At 38.9% G+C, this 24998-nt stretch overlaps 1 protein-coding gene across 5 annotated transcripts in view; it reads right to left on the bottom strand.

The window, feature by feature from the left end:
• The window catches only part of LOC138765171 (ethanolamine kinase 1-like), a 66167-nt gene that overhangs the window by 27471 nt on the left and 13698 nt on the right, over positions 1-24998 (bottom strand). For 3 of the 5 annotated variants that reach the window (XM_069942049.1, XM_069942048.1, XM_069942047.1), the window contains exons 2-4: positions 15319-15578; positions 1536-1676; positions 892-1034 (exon numbers count right to left, since the gene is read on the bottom strand). In XM_069942049.1, the coding sequence (XP_069798150.1) occupies positions 892-1034; positions 1536-1676; positions 15319-15578 (544 nt within the window). Of the gene's footprint in view, positions 1-891; positions 1035-1535; positions 1677-8887; positions 8951-10890; positions 10979-11600; positions 11727-15318; positions 15579-24998 lie in introns of those variants that run through there. The other 2 variants (XR_011358514.1, XR_011358515.1) reach the window with 2 other exon arrangements.

Here is a 24998-nt window from a genome sequence, read left to right as displayed (position 1 = left end):
CAGATCTGAGGACTGGAGGGTGGTGAAGCCCATGAGTGCAAGAATTGGTAGGTTCTAAAATAAAGCAGGGGCATATAAAACCAGTATTCTATGAGCGTGCTACTGCCTGCGAGGCATTTATCAGGTTAAAAATGGTACAAGTGGGAGAAAAACTTAAGGCTTTATAACAAGGAGTATCACAGTTCGTGTAGCAGTTAGCGCAATATACTGTTATAGTGTCAGCAAATGAGACCGGGGTTCGATTCCAGTGCTCCGTAAGGCATTTGTATGTTCTCCCCATGTCTGCGTGGGTTTCCTCTGGGCGGTCCGGTCTCCTCCCACTCTTCAAAATGGACCAGGGGCATGGGCTTGTGCACCAAAAGGGTGTCATTGTGCTGTATGTCTAAATTTAATTTAACGAACAATGCAACACAGTCAACAATTTAAAGTTCAGCTAGTTCAATTAGGCTCCTATTTACTGACAAGAGGCCAAAGAATATCCAGCCAGATCTCAGATTTGTTGCTCTCATTTAATTTAATTTAATTTACAATAAGTAGTTAGAAATATCTTCACAAACTATAATGTCAAATGCATAGAAAGGAACACAAATGCAGCTAACGTTATTCACAAACTGACTTCATTAATTGTGCACAAACCTGTGGTCAGATATCTGCCCAAGCTGAGAAATGGAGAAGTCAATAACAATCAGAACAGTGGCTCAGTTTGCAGGCTCAAGTCACACCCTCAAGAATAACAGGGATTTCTGTTGCCATTTTTCTTTACTTCCGTGATCAGAACTAACACTTCTAAAACTGACATGGTTGGTTGAATATTTTTAAATAAAGTAAACAAGTTGCAATACAAATGTTTTGAGTATTTTTCTGTTACTTTGCCTTGTAAGATGGCCTCACCTTCCTTTTCATTATAGATGATATTCTTGCAAAGGAGATCATTGTGGCAAAGTACAGTGGGGGAGTTCAGCTCAGAGAGGTAAGGTTTCATCCATGCCATTTCCCTCTCCAGTGTTTGCAAAGGTGGCACTTCCTTCTGAATCCTGAAGAGAAGCAGAATACAATTTAGATTGCATTTTCATTATTTAAAAAATACATAGATATACTAGCGTGGTAACAGGCCCTTCTGGCCCATGAGCCCGTACCACTCAAATATACCCATGTGACCAATTAACCTAATAACCTGTACGCCGTTGGAAGGAGGAAGCAATCACACACGGACATGGGGAGAACATATAAACTCCTTGCCCTCAGCAAAGGATTAGAACCTGGGTCACTGTTGATACTTTATACTTAATTAAGCAAATTCAAATGTCATGTTGGGTTTCTCAAAATCAAGAGGCCAGGCTTGGCATCACGTGGCTGTGTCCACAACAGCAAGGGCCTTGCTAGTGTTTAATTCTAACCCCCTTATTCAGCAGCATAAATTGTTCTCTGTGCAATAATACATGTCACTGCATCACTGGATAAAAGTTTTGTATTATATGCAGTAAATTATCTTCAGTAGTCCAGTTGATTTGGATAAATTATGGTTGACTACATACCTGGTATTTTTGGCTTCAGGTGTGAACTCAGAAGAGACAAGAGCCATGTACTTGTGCATTTTCACCCAGAGGTTGGATTTAGGAATACAACCATTGTGGGCATGAATAGAATGAATCCTTGCAAGTTCTGTTGCTATGAGCCTGCAATGAAGTGCAAAGCGCACACATTATTCAAACAATCTATCTAAAATTCATTTGGAGAGGCACTCCCATTTATCAAGGTGCCAGTGAATCTGAGAAGGCTTTAAAGTCCTTCATAATTGTTCTGCTGTTCAGTTACCTCATCAGCAAACTATTCTATTTCCATACCCTTGATTATCAAAGTCTACCAATCTAGAATATAAACTGACAACTTTCCTAGACTGAATTGTAGTTTTCAGAAAGGACTTTTTAAACTGGGAAAGAAAAAAAACCGTTCTGATGAAGCATGTAGGAGCTGAATTCATCACAGATACTAACTGAATGACAGAGTGCTGCCAGCATTTTTTTCCACCCATTTGCAATTTAAATAAAAACATTTCTCTTATCTATTTAAAGCCCTGATTAAATGCTACACAACTTCTACTGGAAGTCACAGATGTTGGGCAAAGGAGGGGGTGGGGGGAAGGATTGGTGATGTAGTAGATTTAGAGGGGATACAAGAGGTACCATCTTCACTCGAGGAATGCATTGCCTGAGAGTGGTTAACGCTGGACCATTAGCAGCAAAAGTCCAGATTAAACATTTAAATTGAAAACTCAATGAAGGACCAAGTGCTGGGAGAGGGGATTAATATGGAAGGGTTCCCACTGGTCGACGTGAACAAGTTGGGCCAAATGGTTGTTTCCAAGCCATGATTCCAACTCCAAATAGTGATGCCAAGTAATTATTCAACAGACCATTACTTTAAAATTCATGATTTTATTACCATCAGTATTCAAGGGCCCATATTGCTTTGATCAGCTTTTCTCGTACTCATTACAAAAATGTACTGATTTTGAAATGTCTTCATAGTGACTTTAAACTTGCCTTTTAACCAAATCATATTTAGTGCTTCTGAAGGCATTTCTAAGAATCATCCTTTTTCAGCTACAGTGAAGGATTCTCAAACCCAGGACATTCCAAACAGTTAATGAATAATGTAGATCTGAAGTGTAGCCCCAAGTATTATTTGAATAAGCATCAAGTTCCCAAAACTGAACAACTGGGTGTGGGGGAAGAGGTGGGGAAGAAAAGAGAGGGGAAAAAATAAAAGCTTTTTGATTGGACAACTTAAAAGATCAACCCAGTGCAGACACCCACATGTAATAGACTATAAAGAAAGTTGCAGAGTACAGATGACAAGTATGAAGGGGAAAAATAAACCTAAAAATGTTTCATTATTTTTCAGGCGAGAGAAAGAAAGGGCAAGAAGAATACACCAAATCATCCAGGATCCGTTAAATTTGCACAGGACAAGATAATGGACATGTATAGAATTGAAACAGTTTATTTGTGTGTTTCTCCTAGTTACTAAGCCTCAATTGCTACAAACCCCTGCCATTACTTTGCAGAAAAACCATTTGTATGGTTTGAAGACAAGGAACCTGGAAAATATAGGTTATCAAATTAAAAACAAAATGCTTGAGAAGCTCAGCTGGTCAAACAGTGTCCTTTATGTAGCAAAGGTAAAGATACAGAACTGACGTTTCGGGCTTGAGCCCTTCATCAAAGTATGAGAAAATGTCGACCGGGTTCCGAACAAAAAAAAAAATCAAATTAATCACTAGTTAATCAGCCCAGAAAACAAAATGAAAAATGTTATTAAATGTAAGATAACAGCGCAGCCATTGGAGGTGTGAGATACAAAATAGAAGAGTATTGCAATTTACAAAAAGCTAGAGGAAAGGAAAAGTGTTTCAGAAAATTCTAATTGCTACCCAAAACATTCTAGTAAATCATGGGTTGCTCATCTGACAACTCCAGACAAAATAAAAAACACAAATTGGGCATTAAATAATTTGAATTTTTCATTTATGGTGATATCTAACATATAGGCTCCAACAAAAATCTGGGTCACCGCTGATAGTTAATGATCTTTTATGCAAAATACTTGGAAAAGTTTTTATTTACACAGAAGTCTCGGGCAAAGCTACCTATTTCCAATGCCAATTGCCCAGCAAAGTGACCAAATTCCTTCCCTCCTTTGAACCCTGCTACAGTAGTGGGGATGCTATTACTTCAATGAGGAAGCATGTTACAGGATTCCATGTTCAGAGCTGAAGATCAGTGATAGAGATATCCCATATCTTGCAAGTATAGTTACAAGCTTGTAATTATACAGTGCCTTTCAAGGCTATTAGTAGTAGTACTTCCAAAGCACTACACATTGTACAGTAGGAAAGCAGTCTGATAACAGCAAGCTCAAAAAGATTGCACGTAGTGTGATACTGACCTGATCATTTGTTTTACGCAACATTGATTGAAGGATCCCATCACCATGGGTGACCCCCACTGGCTTCAAAGTAATTTTAAATCTAAATTTTATTTAGTGCTTCTGACCATTTAAGCTCATGCCACCTAATTACTACTCCCAAACTGACTTACAACCCCGTACATTTTGGATGGTATGAGAAAACCTGAACACCCAGGGAAAAATCTATGCAGACATGAGGAGAACATATGAGCTCCTAACAGACAGCGCCAGATTCAAACCTGGGTCGTTGGTGCTACAATAGCGTTGCTACGTTAACCAATGATAGGATCTTTGACAGATTTTGATTCAAGATCTCATCAGGAACATTGTACCTTCAACAACACAATAATGCTCAGCACCCCATGACATGGAAGCCCTGGATTTTTGTGCTCAGGTTTCCAGAGTTGAAGTGGAATCTGCAACTTCTGGAGAGCTAAGATTGTCCACAGCTGATACTTAAAAGAACTTTGTTAAATGACAAAAAAAATAATCATGAGTGGCATCTGGCTTGTTACAGAGCATGCACTCTGCCTTTATTTGTTCTATTCACATCCTCATGACCCATTCATTTAAAGCCAATGGATTGGCATAGCAGTTAGTGCAATGCCTTTATAGCGCCAGCGATCGGGACCTGGGTTCGAATCCTACGCTTTCTGTAAGGAGCTTGTACATTCTTCCCGTGTCTGGTGGGTTTTTCCTGGGGGCTCCAGATTCCTCCCGCCATTCAAAATGTACTGAAGGTACAGGTCAATAATAAGGTGAAAATTGGGCAGCATGGACTCATGGGCCGAAATGGCCTGTTACTGTGTTGTATGTCTAAATTTAAATTCATTTTTGAAGTGCTATTTAAAATGTCTAGCAAGGACTCTAGGCCCTGCTGACAACAATAAGGCAAAAGTTGCCAGCCTCTTCAGCTGATGAGGGGTCATCGATAAATGCGGGCCAAAGTATTCCCTTTATTTTTTTCAAACATAATGGATGTAGTTTTCTTTGAACAGGAGGTTTCTATTTAATAGCTCATTGTTGAAGAAGATCCGCAGTTCCAATAACCGTGTATTCCTTTAACACTGCATTGAAGTGCCAGCCTTAATTATTAACTCCTGTCCTTGAGAGGCAGCAAAAATTCAGAATAAGTACAAGAACCCCCTAAAGACTAATGGCTGAACACATCAACTCTGTTGAATAAAACAGTGGAGGGGCTTTCTAAACCACAGATAAAACAAGAATGTGAAGAAAAATTATGGGGCTTGTTTTGTGTTTGAAAAGACATTAAACTGTGATCTGGAATGCCTGCCTGCAAATAAATTAATTTCAAAAGGGATCTGGATAGAAATTTGAAAAGGAAAATCCTGAGGTTATTGAGCAAAAAAAGCATTAATCCGGAGCTTCTTCAGATGAGATCATGAACAGTGGGGTAGACAGCAAACTCCAACGCTGTAAAATGTTTCAACCTATAGATTAACAGACTCCCAGCTATTAAATATGCAGAATTGATCTAGGCTTTTGACAATTTATTGAGGCCAACAGTTCATTGCAAATGACAGCAAGAGGAGGGTAGGACGTGGAAGAAATACCGTAAATAAGGGTTTATGTGCTTTCATGACATGGCACTGGAAGCATGAAGTCCAAAAGATTTGAATATGCATGACTGGTAACCAAACAGGAAAGGAATCTGAATAGATGATTCACTGAAGATATCTGGACTTTGAAATAAGGTTCAAGAGCCTCAGGTTGCTCAGTCAAAAGAAGAGATATCTTGCAAGTTCACAAAATTACTTGTTAATCTGAGCCCAAATTAAACAGAAGTGACAATGAAAAGCTGCAGAAACAAAGGATACAAACTTTAGGAGAAGATAAAATTGACAGTTTATATTCAGATGCTTTAAGTAGAGGGCAGGGATGCAAGGTACAGTCTGCCCAGGCAAGTGATTGTGGGAGAAGGATTAACAACTGAATGATCACTCAAATAGTGGTCAAAGAATACCGAATTTGTCAGGTGGATTATAGAATCATATTCCATGCTATACCTTCCTGTGAAATACAAGATTAAAAAAATGACATGGATACTTCAACATAAAGGTACCCAAGTCCCCAAAAATGAGCCCAACAGAATTCCACATCCCTCTGGGGCATACTTGACGATGTTCTGTGACAATCAACCCCTAGACTACACTCAAGTTCTAGAATATCTAACCTGTTAATACTACTTGGTGTACACCCAAACAAAATCATCTCAACACAAGTGAAGGTAGCCCAACTTTCAATCTAGGAATCAATCCAGTAAAATTATACTGAACTCTGCACATAGAATTAAGTGACTGGTTGTACCATTGACCCATATAATCGTTAACAGTTCCTTACCTTTGCATTTCATTCTCCTTGAAATAAAGAGCTAATCTGCCATTCATCTTCCAAAAACATATGAATGTTGAAATGAAAGTTCAAAATGTGACTACAGGAAGTTATAAACATTACAGCACAGAAACCAGCCCTTTGGCCAAGCTATTTTTCTGCCTAGTCCCACTGACCTACACACAGACGATAGCCCTCCATACCATCCCATCCATGTATCTGTCAAAATTTTTCTTAAATATTAAAATTGAGCCCAGCTTCAGCACTTCAGCTGGAAGTTCATTTCACACTCGCACCACACTCTGTGTGAAGAAGTTTTCTTGAAAATGTTCCCCTTTCACTCTTAACCTGTCCTCTGGTTTGTATCTCACTTACCCTCAGAGGAAAAAGGCTACTCATCTGTCTGTCTATACCCCTCATAATTTTAAATACCTGTATCTAATCTCCCCTTATTCTTCATGAGGGGGAAAAAAGTCCTAACCTTTCCCTGTAACTCAATTCCTGAAGTCTGGGCAACTTCCTAGTAAATTTTCTCTGCACTCTTTCAATCTTATTGACATCTTTCCTGTAGTTTGGTGACCAAAACTGCACACAATATTCCAAATATTCCAACTTTATCATAACATCCCAACTCTTACATTCAGACTTTGATTTATGAAGGCCAATATGCTAAAAGCTCTCTTTACAACCCAGCTACCTGTGACACCGCAAACCATGCATCTTGGCGCCTCACAGTTCGGCAGGCAGCAACCTCCTTTGAAGAAGACCGCAGAGCCCACCTCATTGACAAAAGACAAAGGAGGAAAAACCCAACACCCAACCCCAACCAACCAATTTTCCCTTGCAACCGTGTCTGCCTGTCCCGCATCGGACTTGTCAGCCACAAACGAGCCTGCAGCTGACGTGGATATTACCCCTCCATAAATCTTTGTCCGCGAAGCCAAGCCAAAGAAAGAAAGACCTGTGACGCCACTTTCAGGGAACTCTGTATCTATATTCACAAATCCCTCTGTTCTACCACACTCCTCAGTGCCCTACCATTTACCATGTGTGATGATGTAATGGGGGGGGCCTATTATACTGACTGCTTGCTATTGGCTATGGCTGTAGAGAGCTTCCACCCTACTGGTATAACAGATGGAGATGCTTTCCCACTGGCCAGTTAGTGGTGGTTATAGTTTGTTAATAAAAGCCCAGTATTAGTATAACACTTGTCTGGTCCGTTTCTATGGCATATCACCATGTTAGCTTCTAATTTTTTTAAAGTCTCTTGGGAAAGAGGATGACTTGCTTTCATTTTGGTTATGTGGATTTAGAGGCAGGCAAGGGATTGCAGACTTTTCTTCAGATGGGGCAAATGGGTGAGTGGGTCTTTGGGAGTTGGTGATCTCCTTTTGAGACTTGCTCAGGGCTTCTAAATGCTCACGAGGTTCCCACTAACCTCTTAAATGTCGCACCTTCACTTGCCATGGACCAGCTATTTCCAGGAGTCAGTGGGGATGTTGTACTTAAAGTAAATCTTCAGCATCACATGAATCGTTTTTTTCTAGGATGGTCAGATGATCTCCTCCAACAGAACCTCGGTTCTGGGAGTCCAATCTTGGGCAGTGTGGGCAGTCTGAAAGCCAAAAAAGCAACTGGGACCTCAACACTAGATACATTTACCTGGGAAAGTACAATGACCTCATTCACTTGTCCCTTAGTGAATACGGAGGACTTTGTAGAAACAAAATAGAAAAAGATCAGATGGTTATGACACTGGTGAGACCACACCCAGTAATGTGTACAACATTGATCTTATTTCAGGTTGGAAGGAGTCCAGAGAAGGTTTGCCGAACTGATACTCGGAAAAAGATTATCCTATCAGGGAAAGTTCTGTGCATTCGGGTGGGAAAGTCTAGAATCAAGAGTCATTGATAATGTGCCACTTATTTAACATAGAAAGGCATAATTTTCTCTTTCTGATCATCATGTATTCTGGGTCCAGAGTCAAGAGATTTCTGACTAACAGACCCAATCTGTTAAGTTAGACAATCTCTTCTCTTCCATTGTCACCTTGAGCACCAGTGTGTCCCAGGGTTGTATGCTGAGCCTTCTCTTGTATTTCCTATTCACCGAGGGCTGCATTCCTATATATGGTTCTAATTCCATAATCAAGTTCGCAGATGACACCACGGTGGCCCAATCAGAGGGATGAGGTCCAGCACCTGGCCACATGGTGTGCCGACAACAACTTGGCATTTAACATTTAGAAGACCAAAGAGCTCATTGTGGACTTCAGGCATGCTGGAAGCCATACTCATATCCCTATTTACATCAACAGAGTGGTGATGGAATGTATATCAAGCTTCAAATTCCTTGGTGTCCACATTTCCAAAGATCTCACCTGGTCCCTGAACTCAAAAAGACACAACAGTGCCTTTATTTCCTGTGGAGCATGAAGAAAGTACACCTCTGTCCCAGGATATTGACGGATTTTTACCACTGTACCATTGAGTGTATACTTATCTCAGTGTGGTCTGGGAATTGTATCAGACTGTAAAGTACTTCAGGTGGTGAAAACTGCCCAGCGGATTATCAGTATCCAATTGCCCACCATTGAGAACATCTATCAGGAACGCTGTCTGAGCTGGACAAAGAGCATCATCAAGGATTAATCTCACCCTAACTATGGACTTTTTACTCTTATTCCATCCAGTAGGCTCGAGAAGAGCTCACCCCCACCCCCGCCGAGGCTGTGATCCTGCTGAGTGGTAATGGATTCACATTGCACTGTCAGTACTTTTATAATTGTTTGATTGCTGAATGCACTTATTTTTATTTGCATGTAGTTATTTGTATATGCCACTATTTTAAAAACTTCTTTTGGATGCTAATTGTATTTCATTGGCTTTCTATTTTACTTAGCTCAAGGACAATATAATTGAATCTAATCTAATAAGCAACAGGATGAAAGATTACTGGGCGTAAGCAAATATATCGATCTGAGGTTACAAACAAGTTAGATCTTATTGAATAGTGGAGAATTCTGTTCTCCCACAATTAGTTTGCACGTTCACACACTTCTTTAGCCTGGAGATTTAATAACCAGAGGTGAGAGGGATGTGGAGCTGGGTGGAATTGGTTTTGGATTGAGATCATGAAGAATTTCTTCCCTTGATGGCAGTGAAATTTTAATTTTCTGTAGCAGAGACCTGTGGATTCTTCAGGTATTAATTACATTTAAAATAGAAAGTTAAATGTTCATACACAAAGGGAACCAGGAGGTTTAAGATTGGAAACAAAGCAATGAGATTTACTATGATCTCACAGAAAAGAAGAGTTGGCCCAAGGGGTTCTCTCATTTTCTGTGTTTAACCATAACAAATCAAATTCCAGGTTTCAAATCAAAAACTTAAAAAAGAACAGCTTCAAAGGGCCAAGGAAAGAGAAAGTTCATTTCCACTCCACCTTCCTCAAGTGAAGAAAGAAATGAATAGAGATGTTTTACACCATATCCAAACATGGTAATGTCTAATTGAAGCATCACTGACCCAACTGAGGAAAACCTAGTCAAATAATTAGGGAGCAAAACTACTTCATCGTACAAAGAAGTTGTTCAACTAATAGATTCAAACCAGAACCAAATTTTCCAAAGTTAGCAGGTGAAGCAGAGGAGCTGTATAAAAATAAACTACAATAGAAAAACTGGGGCAGTCAATTTTTTTTTTAAACTTCTTAGATCCAAAACATCAACTCCATGCTTTAAATTAGTGGTTCTCAACCTTTATCTTTCCAATCACATACCACTAAGTATTCCCTATACCTTAGGTGCTCTGTGATGAGTAGGGGATTGCTTAAAGTGGTATGGGAGGAAAGAAAACGTTTGAAAACCACTGTTTTAATCGTACCTAATTGTCTCATTATGTGTTCGGTTTCATAACTCCAAAGAAATGGGCTAATGAAAACTTTTCTCAAGCAAAATATTTCAGTAACAATTGGGTCCAGAGCAGTGGCTCTCAACCTTCCTTCCCACTCACATACCACTTTAAGCAATCCCTTACTCATCACAGAGCCCCGATAGCATAGGGTTACCTAAAGTGGAATGTGAGTGGAAAGAAAAAAGTTGAGAACCACTGCTTTAAATGAATACACTCCCAGCTAATGTGCCATTAATTTAAATATTTTGAGGCTAATTTCCTCAGTTTCAGGTTTAAAGATGGTTAGAAATTCCTGGGGCACAGGAACCCAGCAGTTAAAGCCAGGCCAAGATTGTTTACAGAACAGATAATTTTCTTTTAACATTGGTCATAGACTGAGGACAAGATTGTACCTCTTATTACTACATCCAGTTTCTCCTTGCACCCCAAAATTACAGAGTCAATCCATTTGGTTCTTTCCATACCGCTGGTACCCAGTCTCCACCTCCCAGCATGCACCGAAACCAACGGCAACCCCAAGATCCCCACTCGACCACCTTTCACTCTTTCTGAACATGCACCAATCCTTTGCAACCCCTCTTCATATCTGCACAGCTACACAGTACTAGTTCTCCCCTTCAGTCTTCACTTTGAACAGCAAGAAACCTACCTTCAAGGGCTGTGACCTCTGCAGGATCGTTCCCCGCCCGACAGGGGGCCAAGCCTGTCACAACCAGGCTGGCTTCCGGACGGGGAACCTGTTAAAATAAACACGCATGCTGTGGACACCTGTTGAACAAAATGCCATTAAAACTGTACAGTGATGAAACCGCACAGAATTTTGGGAAACTTGGAAATATCAGAACATTACCCACTCTGTTAAAACCCCACCCCATTTAATGTCAGAGCATTGGGTCTGACAACCTTGCTACACTTCAAGGAATGCATTGTCTTGTTAACATACTTCCCCACCTACTGCTTTGAGATAACAACTTCAGCTGCCCAAAAGTCCATCCCACGCACCCCCCCCCCCTCTCAAGAACACCATTAACAAATTTTCATAACTTTAAAGATTACAGAAAGTAAAGGAAAACCTTCTCCCTGGTACAGGGAACTTTATCTTGCTGCTGTCTTCACAAATGTTTTAAAGTTTACAGGGATTAGGGAAAAAAAACCACAATCTTTGCTTGTACCTTACTGGTTATACAAGCTTACAGCAATGTGGGGATTGCAATGTGGCCTTCAACAGTACAACCAAAGGCCTTCATGCATGGAAGCAAATGTTACATACAAATGTTAAGGGTGGTACAGTTAGCACATCGCTGTAACAGCGCCAGCAACCCTGGTTTGAATCTAGCGCTGACTGTAAGGAGTTTGTACCTTCTCCCCATGTCTGTGTGGGTTTCCTCCAGGTGCTCTGGTTTCCTCCCACCATTCAAAAATGTACTGGGGTTGTAGGTCAATTGGATGGCACGAGCTCGTGGGCAGAAAGGGCCTGTTACTGTGCTGCATGCATGTAATAAAAGCAAAGGCAAACAAGCACTGGTCAAAATGTAACCCAAGGTAGCAGCAAGTTTTAAAAGAGCATCTTATAAAGGTCAGTGGGTTTGCTATACAAAACAAATGCACAATCCCATCTGCAAAAAAAAAATTAAGGGTGTAATTGTTAAGTTGGATCAATCTCAGTACTTTAAGATGGGGGATTTGACAATGCTAGCTACCAAAGATTCAACACCCATTCAAAATTTGACCGGTTTCTGGGATTTTATTAATTCAGTAAAGTCTTCTTAAAGAGCAGTGATGTGGCCAAAACTGAAACCATCCATGGAATTACAGCACGACTTTCTTACTATGACAACAATTAGCAAAACAAAGCACTGTGGAAAAGCAAGCTTCTAAGCCCTGCAGTGCAGCCCATTTATATCTAGGATTCATGTGACACAGCCAAGGATTAATATTTCCAAGAATTTGGTTTTATCCGGACACTGTACCACTGTAAATTTCAAACAATAACTCAGTATGTTATTTAGAAGGAAAGCTCAATTAACAGAGGTTAAAAGTTACTGCACCCAACTATAGAAATACAAGAGATTAAGAGAGAAACCAATTGAACAGAATAATTGGCTGACAAGTACATGGAACATTTCTAAGAAATACTTAATAATTATCTGAAAAGCTTAATTTTGTTCCTCAGGTCTGGTTTGCAATCTTAGCTTTACAGTGTTGAAATTAATGAAAACCTCACAATAACCAAAGTCTTCTTGATAACCCCCTAATATGTATTAAGAACTAATGCTTTGCACTGCCATGAATAAGAGTGGCGCACTAGTGTGCAATATCACAGCTTCTACACCCTCCCATCCTTTGCAGCTTCCAGGTGCAGTCTGTGCTGAGTTTGCATGTCTTGTGTGACAGTGGTCATTTGCTTTGGATGTTCCAGTGTCTTTTCACATCTCAAAGACATGCTGATAGCTTAACATGTTAACAGCAAAAAAGAACCAATGGGGAGTTGATGGTTATGAGTGTGAGAGAGAAAAATACAAGTTGCAGGATACAGAGAATCAAGAGGGCAAACAGGACAGCTCCCATTGGGCTAAATGATCTCTTTCTGTGTTGTACAAAGAAAAATAAAATTAGTTGCAGGAGAGGACCCACCCCAAAACCAAGGAAGTTAAATGCAGCATGCAAAACAAAGAACTGAAGTGCTCTTCCATGTAAGCCAAAACTTTCAAAGGACCAGATCCAAATTAAATTTCTGGGAGAAATGGAGTAGGCAGAGATAAAGCTTTGGTTTATTAATCAGCAAATCATGTCAGGAAATCAGTCACACATGCTCTCTGGTCATTTATTTACATGTCCAGCTGGATAAACCCACAGATAAGTGCAATTGATTATTTTGGACATGGGTGAAATTCACTTAAGACACCCAGTACAGACACAGTACATCATTAACCATAGGTTGTGAAGTCCTACAGTGTGAAAGCAGATAACTAGAATCATCATGTAAAAGTGGGGGAATAGTGATCTGTTGGTAATCTTGTACTTCAAGTAGCTCGGTAGCCTCTAGACAATTGCTGGTGCCCAGCCAACCATTCTAGTCTATGGGTGGGCTGAATAAAACTTTTCCCAATTCTCATTAACCCTGCAAGCTAACAATCCAACTGGAAAATGGGGTTTGGCTGATGAAGCAATGAGAACCTTGCTGGTCCCACAAGGACTAGTCTGGTTGATTATTCCACACAGGTGCTCCTTGGCTCAAAGCACATTGGGAGGGACTCTACAAGCTAACTAACAAACACATTCATTCCCAAAGGAAATCTGGGTGCAACATTTAATACCAAGAGAAAAATTAGACAAGAGGTGTGTCCACACCATGCAAGCAGTGATGCTGTGGAGGTGATGAAAAGCAGAGAGCAAGGATAATGAAAGTTTCTCAAATTGAGAAAATTTGGCTTGCTTCCCCTGGATTTCAGAGCCATTTCCCACCATTATAAAGACAGGGGTAAAAACAGAAAAATTACATAGCTGCACACAATCTTCCTGTCAAATATGTCTATACAAATTCTAACATTTATTTTAATGGTGGGAATCTATTTGAATTTGTCACACTAATTATCACACTCACCCAGAATGACACTGTAGTTGCTGGTACATTTTAACAGCTCACACACTATTATACAATCAATTCTTTGCATCAATCAACAATCCAGCCCTTTCTCAAATTTAATAAATACCCAAAGCAAAACATAACCAGACAAAATTATTGACCTCAATTTGCCAATTACTGTACCTTGGATACATAGGGCTGACAGGCACATTTCCACGTGCTGTAGCTCTAGAATTTTGGCACCTTTAACCCCACTACCCAGACATTTGGCCACATCTCTCCAGATCCAACTATAAAAACTTAGAAGATCAAAGTTTGTTAATGAGTCACAAAAGCATGAGGGGCATTGACAGGGCAGAAAATTAGAATTATTTTCCTTCCAGAGAGCATTTAAATGCAATGAGACGGAAGAGATGCAAAATTTATTTTTCATTTGTAAGGTGACTGGAATGCACTGCTTGATGGGGACGTTGAGGTAGCTAATCTCAAAGCATTTTAGTATTTAAAGGAGTGCCAGAAGCACCATAGAATAGAAGGGAGTTAAACAAAAAAGTCTGCAGATGCTGAGGTTGAGAGTGCAATACAAAAATGTGCTGGAGAAACTCAGGTCACACAGCAGGATGCTTCTCCAGTACATTTGTGTATTGCATATGGATCACATGTGTGGAATGGAATTGGTATGAATGGCCCACATGGCCAAGGTATGCCAAAGGTCTTGGTTCTGTATTGAAATACTATTTTAACTGAAAGTTGCAAAAAAACTATCACTGACAATGCATAAACAAGGACAGTTACTTCTAACTAAAAGCCTGGGCAAGATGTACAAATTATAAACATAACAGTTTGACTGCTGCCAATGGGAAGGCCTGTAGAAATTCGTAATAGAAATGGAGGTGAATGCTCCAAGATTTCCTGTAAACTATTTGCATTTCCAATTAAAAGAGAAATATTAACTCAATAGTACTCGTGGAAGAAGTCTCCAAAATGAAATTTGCACCTCAGAAATAAACAGACTGTCTCTTCAATGATCTTCTAACCTAATTATAACTTACTAATACTGTATCACCAAAACACTAATTAGGTTCAAAAAATCTTTTCCATTTAAGAACAAAGGTACCAAAAAACTAGCCCCAGTCAATACAGTCCATGGCGATCAAAACAATTATCCCTCTACATGTTTTTCCCCTGGAGAAGCCTCTTGTTCACTTGTCAAGGTGGTCTCCTTTCCCTTCCTCCACAAGAATGTTACTAATTAGTCAAATACAGTTTGGTGGGCTTTTTTTGGCAACGTAACATTGAAATTCTCTAAACAAATCTCAGGATTTCCATCACGTGGTTCCTCCTCCCTCCAAAACAGAAAAGATCTGGTCATGTTATCTCATTTGGATCAGATAATTAAAATGTAAAGCTCACTGACAAAAAAGCTCTTTTTGTGGTTCATACAACAATAAGATTTATCTGTAAGGTAACGGTTTGAGTAAATGTTGGTACCTGAACAGGGCTGGTTCTCGCACATGCTGTGGACTAAGTGCTATTCCATGCATGAATGCATAACAGAGACCATTCTGGAATGTGCAGTAGAGCTCTGGAGCACAACCATTGGCATGCAGAACCTGAAAACTATTCAGTTCGTTGTCCCGATCCACAAAGAGCTCGGTCTTGTTCCCATAAACTCTCACTAGGACAACATCTTCCATACTGTTCCCCACATAGCAGCCAACTAGTTTGTTAGTGATTCCATCTGTAAATAACTGTAAGAAACACAATCCTGGTTAGTCACACCTCTGGTAAAATATTGGGGCAGCACCAGCTAGGTGAATTATGCTTAAACTTAACTTAAACCAGACTAGCTGCATGTCAGTAGGACCGCCAGAATGTTTTTGGTTTTGCACCTGAACTTTTTTGGTGTTGTTTTTAGTATACAATCCACATCACTCTACAGTGGCTCCAGGTCAATAGTTGCTTCCATAGTCACTTTTTCCTTGATAAAGCCTTACCATCAACTTACCTTTCCCTTGGTTGATAATAAAACAAATTCAAATTCTGCAGGGGATACCAACCAATGTTTATGAACTCCCAATCATATAATGGATTACCACTCACAAGAGAGGTGCAGAGCTCAAGGCAACATCAAATGACCAAATTATGAATGTCTGGCATTATGTGCTGTAAATAAAATTGCACCCTGATTGAATTAAGGACTAAGTACTTCAAAAAGAAAAACATACCAGAGTATTAAAAATCCCTCATTCAGGAAAGGTGATGATCTTAAAAGGAACTTGCAGAGACTGGAATGGAAATGAGAATGAAAGCTGATGGGTCATAGAGTTTTAAAAAAAAAATTGGATTCACTAACAAAAAGAAACTTGTCTGGGATTTCTGGTCCAGTTCAGTCCCAGACCATCTAGATAACTCTTATAACTTTGTAGCAAGACAACACATAATTCCTTTTAAAAAATCCGACAATTTGCTTATACTCTTTGCAAAACAATCACGAGTCATCATCAAACAGAGCTATCCTGGAACTGGATCTCTACAATTGCCAGAGCATCATTAACTAGAAAAAAAATAATTAAGGCTTTGAAAAAAAATTATATCTCAAGCAAACCAGGAAAATACTGCAGATAGGGGAGAAACCTTGAATGTCAATAAGGTGGCCTGTTTAGTTCGCTACATGATGAATCAATGGTTTTTGGACAGAGGGTGGTGAAAGCTACAGAAATTTTTGACAAGCAAACAGCGAGGTCCAGGTGACAAATTCTATCGCATATGATTAACCAAATCCAGGTAGCAAGATGCAGAAGAGCCAAAAAAAACTAATTTAAAGCACACAAGCTTCTATTGGAACCATTTACCAAAATATCTGCAAAATTATAAACCCCATAACATTAAAATAACAGATGATAATTACGGTGCCATTTCTGGTGAATAAATAGTTTGTCTCAGAGTAAGCTAATCAATTGATACTCAATGTGCCAGCCATCTAGACTTGAGTGACCTCCATTAAACTGAAGCAATTCACCAAGATAAAAACGAATACAGAATGCAGAAGAGGATTGCCATGTTCAGTCATTTATTTTTGAAAGAGCTTATACGTGTGCCACAAAAAAAAACACGCTACATGAGAGAAACAAAAATTAATATAAAACATAACGTAAAATGGCAGCATTTCATACCTCTCAAACCGGGTAATTACTTTAAGCAAAGAAAAACAGGGCAAGGAGAAAAGTGGGCAAACAAATCATAAAGCTATATCCACTCAAAGGTTTGCTAGAAAAGTTGGCATTTAAAGATAAGAGTCTTAAATACAAGACAATCAACTTGTTTGGAATCTTTGAAACAAAATGTTAAGTTTCTCTTTCCACAAACATAGCCTGACCTGCTTAGTATATCCAAAATTTTCATGGTTATTAAAAAAATGTTCAAATCACTACTCTTTGGTTAATGCTCCGTTACTTTTCATGTACATTCTTGGGTCAACCCTATCTGTTGTAATCATATTCCGTTTTGGGCGTGACACACCTCAGAAGGGATAACCTATGGCTTACAGATTTAAAAAAAACATTCTTGTTACAGTAAGTGCAGATTGATGGATGGGACAATCCATTATTGTCACATAGTACTACATGTAGAATGTACCATACATGAAATTCTTTAACTTTGTCTACTGTAAGGAAGACAGAAAACCGCCACTTTGTCCAGCGTCCCTCACAGAAATACCCCAGCAAGGGACGAACTCGCAACTTCTGGTTTACAAGACCAGTTCTCTAACCACTGAGCTGTCAGAGCATTAAGTAAATTAGCTAAAATTTAGAGTTAAAATGGGATACAAGGAAACATTTCCTTGTAGGGTAGGGAGAGTAGAAATTCTTATGTTTCTCCAAAAAAGTCATCAAACATCTGAAATTTTCAAATCTGCAAAGTTGTTGTTTGCATCAAGAGATATGGAAGGTTGGTAAAAATAAATTCAAGTGCAGAATAGCCTTGATCTAATTAAACATCAAGAGGTTTGAGAAGTTGAATAATGGATTCCTGTTCCAACATTCAAATACATGGACTTTGGCTTTGAAGAAATCTCAACAAAAGAAGTTGGGGGTGGGGGGGGGGGGGGGGCGGTGGCTGCAGTGATTCTATATATTCTATCTGAGTACATGTCCAACTCTTCAAAAGTGATCAAAGAGATTTTTAAGCAGCAAAACAAAGTGGGCAAATGGAGGACTTGGAAACAGCTTCCCAAAATTCAAACCAAAAGTAAAATATTGAGAGTACAGAGTTAGTATGTTCCCATCAGGATTAAATTTAAAATTGAACCATATTATCATCCAGATCATTGATATAGATGACAAACAACAATTGTCCCAGATCACTGATCCCTGAGGCACACCACTAGCCAAGGTTAGCAGGCATAGGGTATTTTGGTTTTTGAGGGACATTGGGTATCTGGTTCTAAAGAGAGAGGTGTATAGCAGGAATAGACAACATGGAGCAAATAAGGTACACGAGGAATATAAAAAATCCAAGAAAAACTTCCAGAAAAAAAAAATCAGGAAGGATAAAAGAAGACATGAGGTTGCTTTGGCAGACAAAGTGAAGGAAAATCCTAAAGATTTCTATACATATATTAAGAGCAAAAGGATAGTAAAGGGCAAAATTGGTCCCCTTGATGATCAGACTGATCGGCTTTGCATAGAGTCAAGAGATGGGGGAGATCCTAAATGTTTTTTTCCCCATCAGTATTAATTCATTCAGGAAACAGGCACAAAGTTGTGGGAGGTAAGGAAAACAAGCAGTGAGATCATACAGATTTAAGAGTAGGAAGTGCTTGTGTCTTAAAGCAAATAAGGTGGATAAATCCCCAGCACCTGACAAGATGTTCCCTCAGACCTTGAGGGAGGCTAGTGTAGATATATCAGGGGTTCAGGCAGAAATATTTAAAATGTCCTTAGCCACAGGTGTCCTGCCAGAGGATTGGAAGGTAGTTTATGTTGTTTAAAAAAGGCTCCAAAATTAACCATGGAAATTATAGGCAGGTGAGCCTGACATCAGATGTAAATTATTGGAAGGTGTGCATTGGATATACAATTATTTGGTCCGCTAAGAAATTATTAGGGATAGTCAACATGGCTGGGTGTGTGGTAGGTTGTGTTTAACCAATCTTAAGAGTTTTTTGTGGAGGTTACCAGGAAAGGGTGTGGATGTTGTCTATGTGGACTTCAGTAAGGCCTCTGACAAGGTCCCACATGGGAGGCTAGTCAGGAAGGTGCTAGGTATTCATGCTGAAGTAGAGAACTGGATTCGACAATGGCTGGACAGGAGAAGCCAGAGAGCATTGGTAAATGATTGCTTCTCAAACTGGATGACTGTGACTAGTGGTGTGCCTCAGGGATCAGTGTTGGGACCATTGTTGTTTGGTCTATATGAATGATCTGGATTATAATGTGGTAAATTGGATCAGCAAGTTTGCAGGTGACACTACATTGGAGGCGTTGTGGACAGCAAAGAAGGTTTTCAAAGCTTGCAGAGGGGTCTGGACCAGCTGGAAAAATGGCAGATGGAATTTAATGCAGACAAGGGTGAGGTGTTGCATTTTGGAAGGACAAATCAAGAAGGGACATGCATGATAAATGGTCGGGCACTGAGGAGTGCGGTAGAACAGAGGGATCTGGAAATACAGATACATAATTCCCTGAAAATGATATCACAGGTGGACAAGGTTGTAAAGAGAGCTTTTGGCAATATTGGCCTTCATAAATCAAAGTATTGACTACAGGAGTTGGAATGTTATGTTAAAGTCATATAACACATTGGGAAAGCCAAATTTGGTGTATTGTGCGCAGCTTTGGTCACCTAACTACAGGAAAGATATCAATAAAATAGAAAGAGTGCAAAGCAAAGATATTCTAGGATGTTGCCTGAACTTCAGGAACTGAGTTACAGGGAAAGGTTAAACAGGTTCAGACTTTTCTCCCTGGAGCATAGAGGAATGAGGGGAGATTTGATACAAGTATTTAAAACTTATGAGGGAATAGACAGATTAAATGTTGGTAGGCTTTTTCCATTGAGGTTATGGGAGATACAAACCAGAGGACATGTTAAGGGTGAGAGGGGAAAGTTTAGGTGGAACATCTTCACACAGAGTGTGGGAGTGTGGAATGAGCTGCCAGCTGAAGTGGTGAACTTTTAACATTTAAGAAGCATTTGGACAGGTACGTGGATGGGATAGGTATGGAGGGCTATGGACTGGGTGCATGTCAGTGGGACTAGGCAAAACAAAAATGGTTCAATACAGACTAAAAGGGCCTGTTTCTGTGCTGTAATGTTCCATGTTTCTAAAACCACACAACAGATCTGACTACTGAATAATTTACAAACTGTCCTAGCCTAAGCTACAGTACTCATTTTACCAGTATCCTGTTGTTAATACAAGATGGAGAGACACTAAGGATCAGCTCAGTTAGTAACAAAAAAAACTTCTCATAGCAACATATTGTCAATAAGGTAGTTGTCATATTACAAGCTCACATTTCATTTACTGTGACTGTCATTTTAAGAATGGGTTCAAGCTCCAACCATTCACAGCTTGTGGCAAGAAGAAGTGGCAACAAAGTTTTGCCTATAAAGTGATGCTCTAGAAGAATCAAGAACAATGGTTGTTTATTCAGGAAAAACAGATGATGAGTCATGTGATTGAGACACAAAAAGACAGGATTCAGCTTGATTAGCCAGCGATCTGATAAACACAAGAGGTGGAATGACTGTGTGAAATGGACAATTCTACTGATTCTCCTTGTCAGGGAAATTATTGAACCACCGTGACCATTGTACTGGGCATTTTGATTGATCCATATCTAGGTAAACGAAGCAGGATCTTGACAATTGTGATGGTCATTTCGTCTAACCTGTGTCTGTGTTTTGGAAGGATCATAGAAGTCACACGTTTAATTTCTCCACACAAGGAAGAGGAGAATTGTGACAACCATTCACATGAAAGGACATTTCTCTGGAAGCAAACTGACAAGGATTCGTGAGTTTTCAGCAGTCTGATCACTCAGTTTCTCACATCCTTTGTGATTACATCAGGCGTCAGTTTAAAAGTGAGTTTCAACACAGGATTTCTAAGACTGAAATTTGGAATGAGTTTCCAGAATTGTGTCCAAGCTGTAATGGTTTGGGTATCACACTCACTCTCACACACACACGTACATTCACACATAGTTGAGGTAAATTTAAGTAAGATGCTGTAACAAATTATTCTATGCTGAGCTACTACACACTTTGTGGAGTCGCTGTACACCTTTGAGTTGATGTATATGCCAGGAGTCAATGTACATGGTGTAGAGCCTAGTACAAGAATGACTCCTCCAGGCTTGCATGCTGGGCTCATACATGTCACTGCTTCTATCACATGGCCTGGATGTGACATAATTAGTGATGTCATCTGAGGACATTAGGGATGAATTCAAATATTTTGTGTCAGCAGGTTTGATTTTGGTAAAGGGTCACCACAAATGACAGTGAAAATCCCTCTAGATACTGGGGTTGCCCAGTTACTCATTTTGGACAGTGTTTTGGAGGTTTGTGATGAGACTGCTATGGGTGAAACAAATTTAATTTGAGGTCTGGGAGGTGATACCTCTGCACAGGATAATGTTGAAATCAAAATTAGTTGATGGACCTGTTATGACAGGGATCCCATCAAGTTTATCAGTGGAGGGGGTTTCGTTGTTATTAGGAAATGATCTTGCAGAGGGTAAAATTATCTCTGCGGTGAGGTTGACAACTAAGCAAGTCATTGATGAGACAGACCGATTCTGACATATATATCCAGCCTGCACAGTGACCCGAGCTATGGCTAAAAAGTTTGCCAGGGCAGAATGATTTTAAAAGGACTGGAATCTCTGATAGCGCAAAAAAGCACTCAGATTGCAATGATCTGCCAAAGACTTTACATCCTTCTTTATTGGATCAGAGTTCTGGTGCTAACCCGTGCAAGGATTTGTTGTTATCCCAAAAAGAGTTTATAACAGTGTAGAATAGAGATCCTGATCTTGTTGAAGTGAAAGATAAGTGCCTCAGTTGATCATTATTTCAGAGAAGGCATGTGGATGAGGAAGTGGAGACCACCTGATATTCCTGCCAATGAAGAATGGGCAGTTGTACACCAGATTATTGTTCCTAAAGTCTATAAGGATGAAATTTTAACCTTGGCCCACAGCATGCCCTTGCGTGGTCATCTTGGTATGAGGAAAACTATAAAGAAACAACCCTATTGGCCTAGTTGAAGAAAAGATGGTGTGACATTTTGCCAGACATGTCACATTTGTCAGGTTATGGGTAAACCTAACAAGGATCCCCCAGTGGCTCTTTTACAACCCATTCCGCTTTTTGACGAACCCTTTTCTAAAATTATTGTGCATTGTGTTGGCCCATTGCCCAGGACAAAAGCTGGGAAACAGTATTTGTTAACTGTCATGTATACAGCCTCCAGGTTTCCAGAAGCAATAAAGCTAAAACTGTGTCAAAAGCTCAAAATTTTTCACTTTAGACATTTTGCCTAAAGAGATATAATTAGACCAGGAATTAAATTTCATGTTGGGGCTGTTTCAGCAGATGGCTTAAAAATTGGGAGCTAACCAAATCACAAGATCTGCATATCATCCAGAACCTCACGAGGCCTTGCAGAGGTTCTATTCGACCCTCAAAAGCATGATGAGGATCCATTACTTTGGGATGAGGGTGACCATTTGTTTGCAGTGAGAGACACTGAACAAGAATCATTAGGCTTTAGCCCTTTTGAGCTGGTGTTTGGACATCAAGTTAGAGGACCTTTAGTGTTGTTGAAGGAACAATGAATGGGTTAATAGGATGTGCAATTGAATTTGTTAGATTATGTTTCAAAGTTTAAAAATTGTTTGCAGAAAGTCTGTAAATTAGTTCGAGAATTTGAAAATGGCTCAAAAATGAAGATCTGGTAACGATAAAAAGACTAGGGTGAGAACTTAAGCCAGGGGATAGAGTGTTAATCCTGTTCCCAACAAATTCCAAATCCCTTAGGGCAAAATTTTCAGCTCCGGGTGATATAGAGTCAAAGGTGAATGAAATCAACGACATAGTTAAAACACCAGATCGAAGGCGTAAAACACAGAGTTGCCATGTCAATATGTTAAAACCTTATTTTGAGAACTTGGCTCTTACACCTTCACCAGAGGCATTGGTTGTAATTATTTTTGGAAAATTTTATTTTTCATTTGCATCAATATATGCATATAATTCTTCATCATATAATATAATACAATAAAAATGATACAAAATGATATAATTTTTTTCTTTTATCCCATTCCTCTCCCCAAAAGAAAAGGAGGAAAAAGAAAAAACACCTGAATTTATTTATCATTCACTATTCATATATTCCTAGCATATTATTCTATCCTATACATATTAATTGGGAGGAGTGGGTGTTATGGACAATGTGAATGGACTCTTAATTATTAAATCCATACATGGTTTCCAAATCATAAAAATATTCAGGTTGATTCCTTAAATTATAAGTAATCTTTTCCCAATGGTTTACAGCTTTGAATTTCTGTATGCCATCTATCCAACCGTATAAAATTATATGACTTCCATGTAACTGCCATACATTTTTGTGCCACTGTTATTGCTACACTCAAAAATTTTCATTGATATTTGTCCAACTTCAATTTCGTATTAGTGTCATATAAATCACCAAGCAAAATAATTCTGGGATCTTTTGGTATCTGTATCTTCATAATTTGTCCCAATAATATAGTCAAGTCTTCCCAAAATTTTCCCACTTTTTCACAAGACCAAACTGCATGTAATATGGTTTCTGTTTCTTTGTTACATCTGAAACATTTGTCAGAACAATTTGAATCGTCCAAGTAATTTATACAGTGTGCAGTATATTGGTGTAAAAAATATTGTACCATTTAATATCTAGCATTAATTCATATTGGTTACACTCTTCTGGCACAATCTTGACCAGGCATCATTATGAATTTGTATATTTAAATCTTTTTCCCATCTTTTTTTCAGACTTGTATAGTTCCCTTTTCTGCATTGTGTCTTGTAATTGTATATACATATTAGTAATAAATTTCTCAATAAATGTACAAATTATTAAATATTCAAATGGGCTCTGTTCCGGAAGTCTAAAATTTGCACCCAATTTCTTTTTTTAAATATGATTCAAGATGATAGTATGAAAAATAGTATTATTTTGTATATTGTATTTCTCTTTCATTTGTCCAAAAGAAAAAAGAACCGAATAAATAATATTTTATCCTCTTATTGTGCCAGATATCAAAGTAAGTATTATGTAAAGTAAAAGGAATAAGTGGATTCTGCTTTAACATAATCTTAGCTATTTGGTAGTTCTTAATCCCTCTTTCTACAAGAATTCCATTCGATATCATGAATAAATGTTTTAAAATTGGTACTCCTTTCAAAAGTTCCTCGTTCCATTTATATAAAAAATGTTCTGGATTAGTTTCTCCTATGATATTCACTTCAATATGTACCCACGTTGTCTTCTGAAGAAGGGTGAAAAATTTGTTTGAACAGAACTTTGTCAGGAAGCATTTGATAAATTGAGAGCCATTTTGGCACTAGCCTATGCTTAAGTCACCTGTCTTTGAGAGGCCATTTTCTTTACAGGAGATGCAGGTGATGAAGCTGCAGGAGCAGGGCTTTTACGAAGGAGTGGTTTTGAGTGGCTTACTTATCCAAGAAATTCAATGAATTATTCTACCATAAAGAATTATGGTCCCTTGTACTGGCTTTGCAGCTTTTGAGCTTGACATCTGCACAGCTCAGAAATCACTTGGTTGTGTTTACTGACCATAATCCCGGAGTGTTCTTGAGTAAAATTAAACACAAGAACAGATGATTGTTAAACTAGAGTCTAATTCTGCAGGATTATGATTTACTGATAACTCATTAAAAAGCAACGATAATGTAATTGCTGAAAAATGTTATATTTGTCTTATATTATGTAGTAATAGTGAATGTACTATTTCAAATTATAGGTTGCAGTTAAAATTTTGCTCTTACAGCACAAAATTTTCTTTGCTGGGCGAAAGTATTACAAGCTCATATTTCATTTAGTCATGTTTTTAAAAAAAATTTAAATAATTTTTTTATTTTTCACA

Source organism: Narcine bancroftii, chromosome 5 (assembly GCF_036971445.1).
Source record: "Narcine bancroftii isolate sNarBan1 chromosome 5, sNarBan1.hap1, whole genome shotgun sequence".
Lineage (NCBI taxonomy): Eukaryota > Metazoa > Chordata > Chondrichthyes > Torpediniformes > Narcinidae > Narcine > Narcine bancroftii.
The sequence above is the reverse complement of the archived record's forward strand: the minus strand, read 5'-3'. Positions and strand labels throughout refer to the sequence as shown.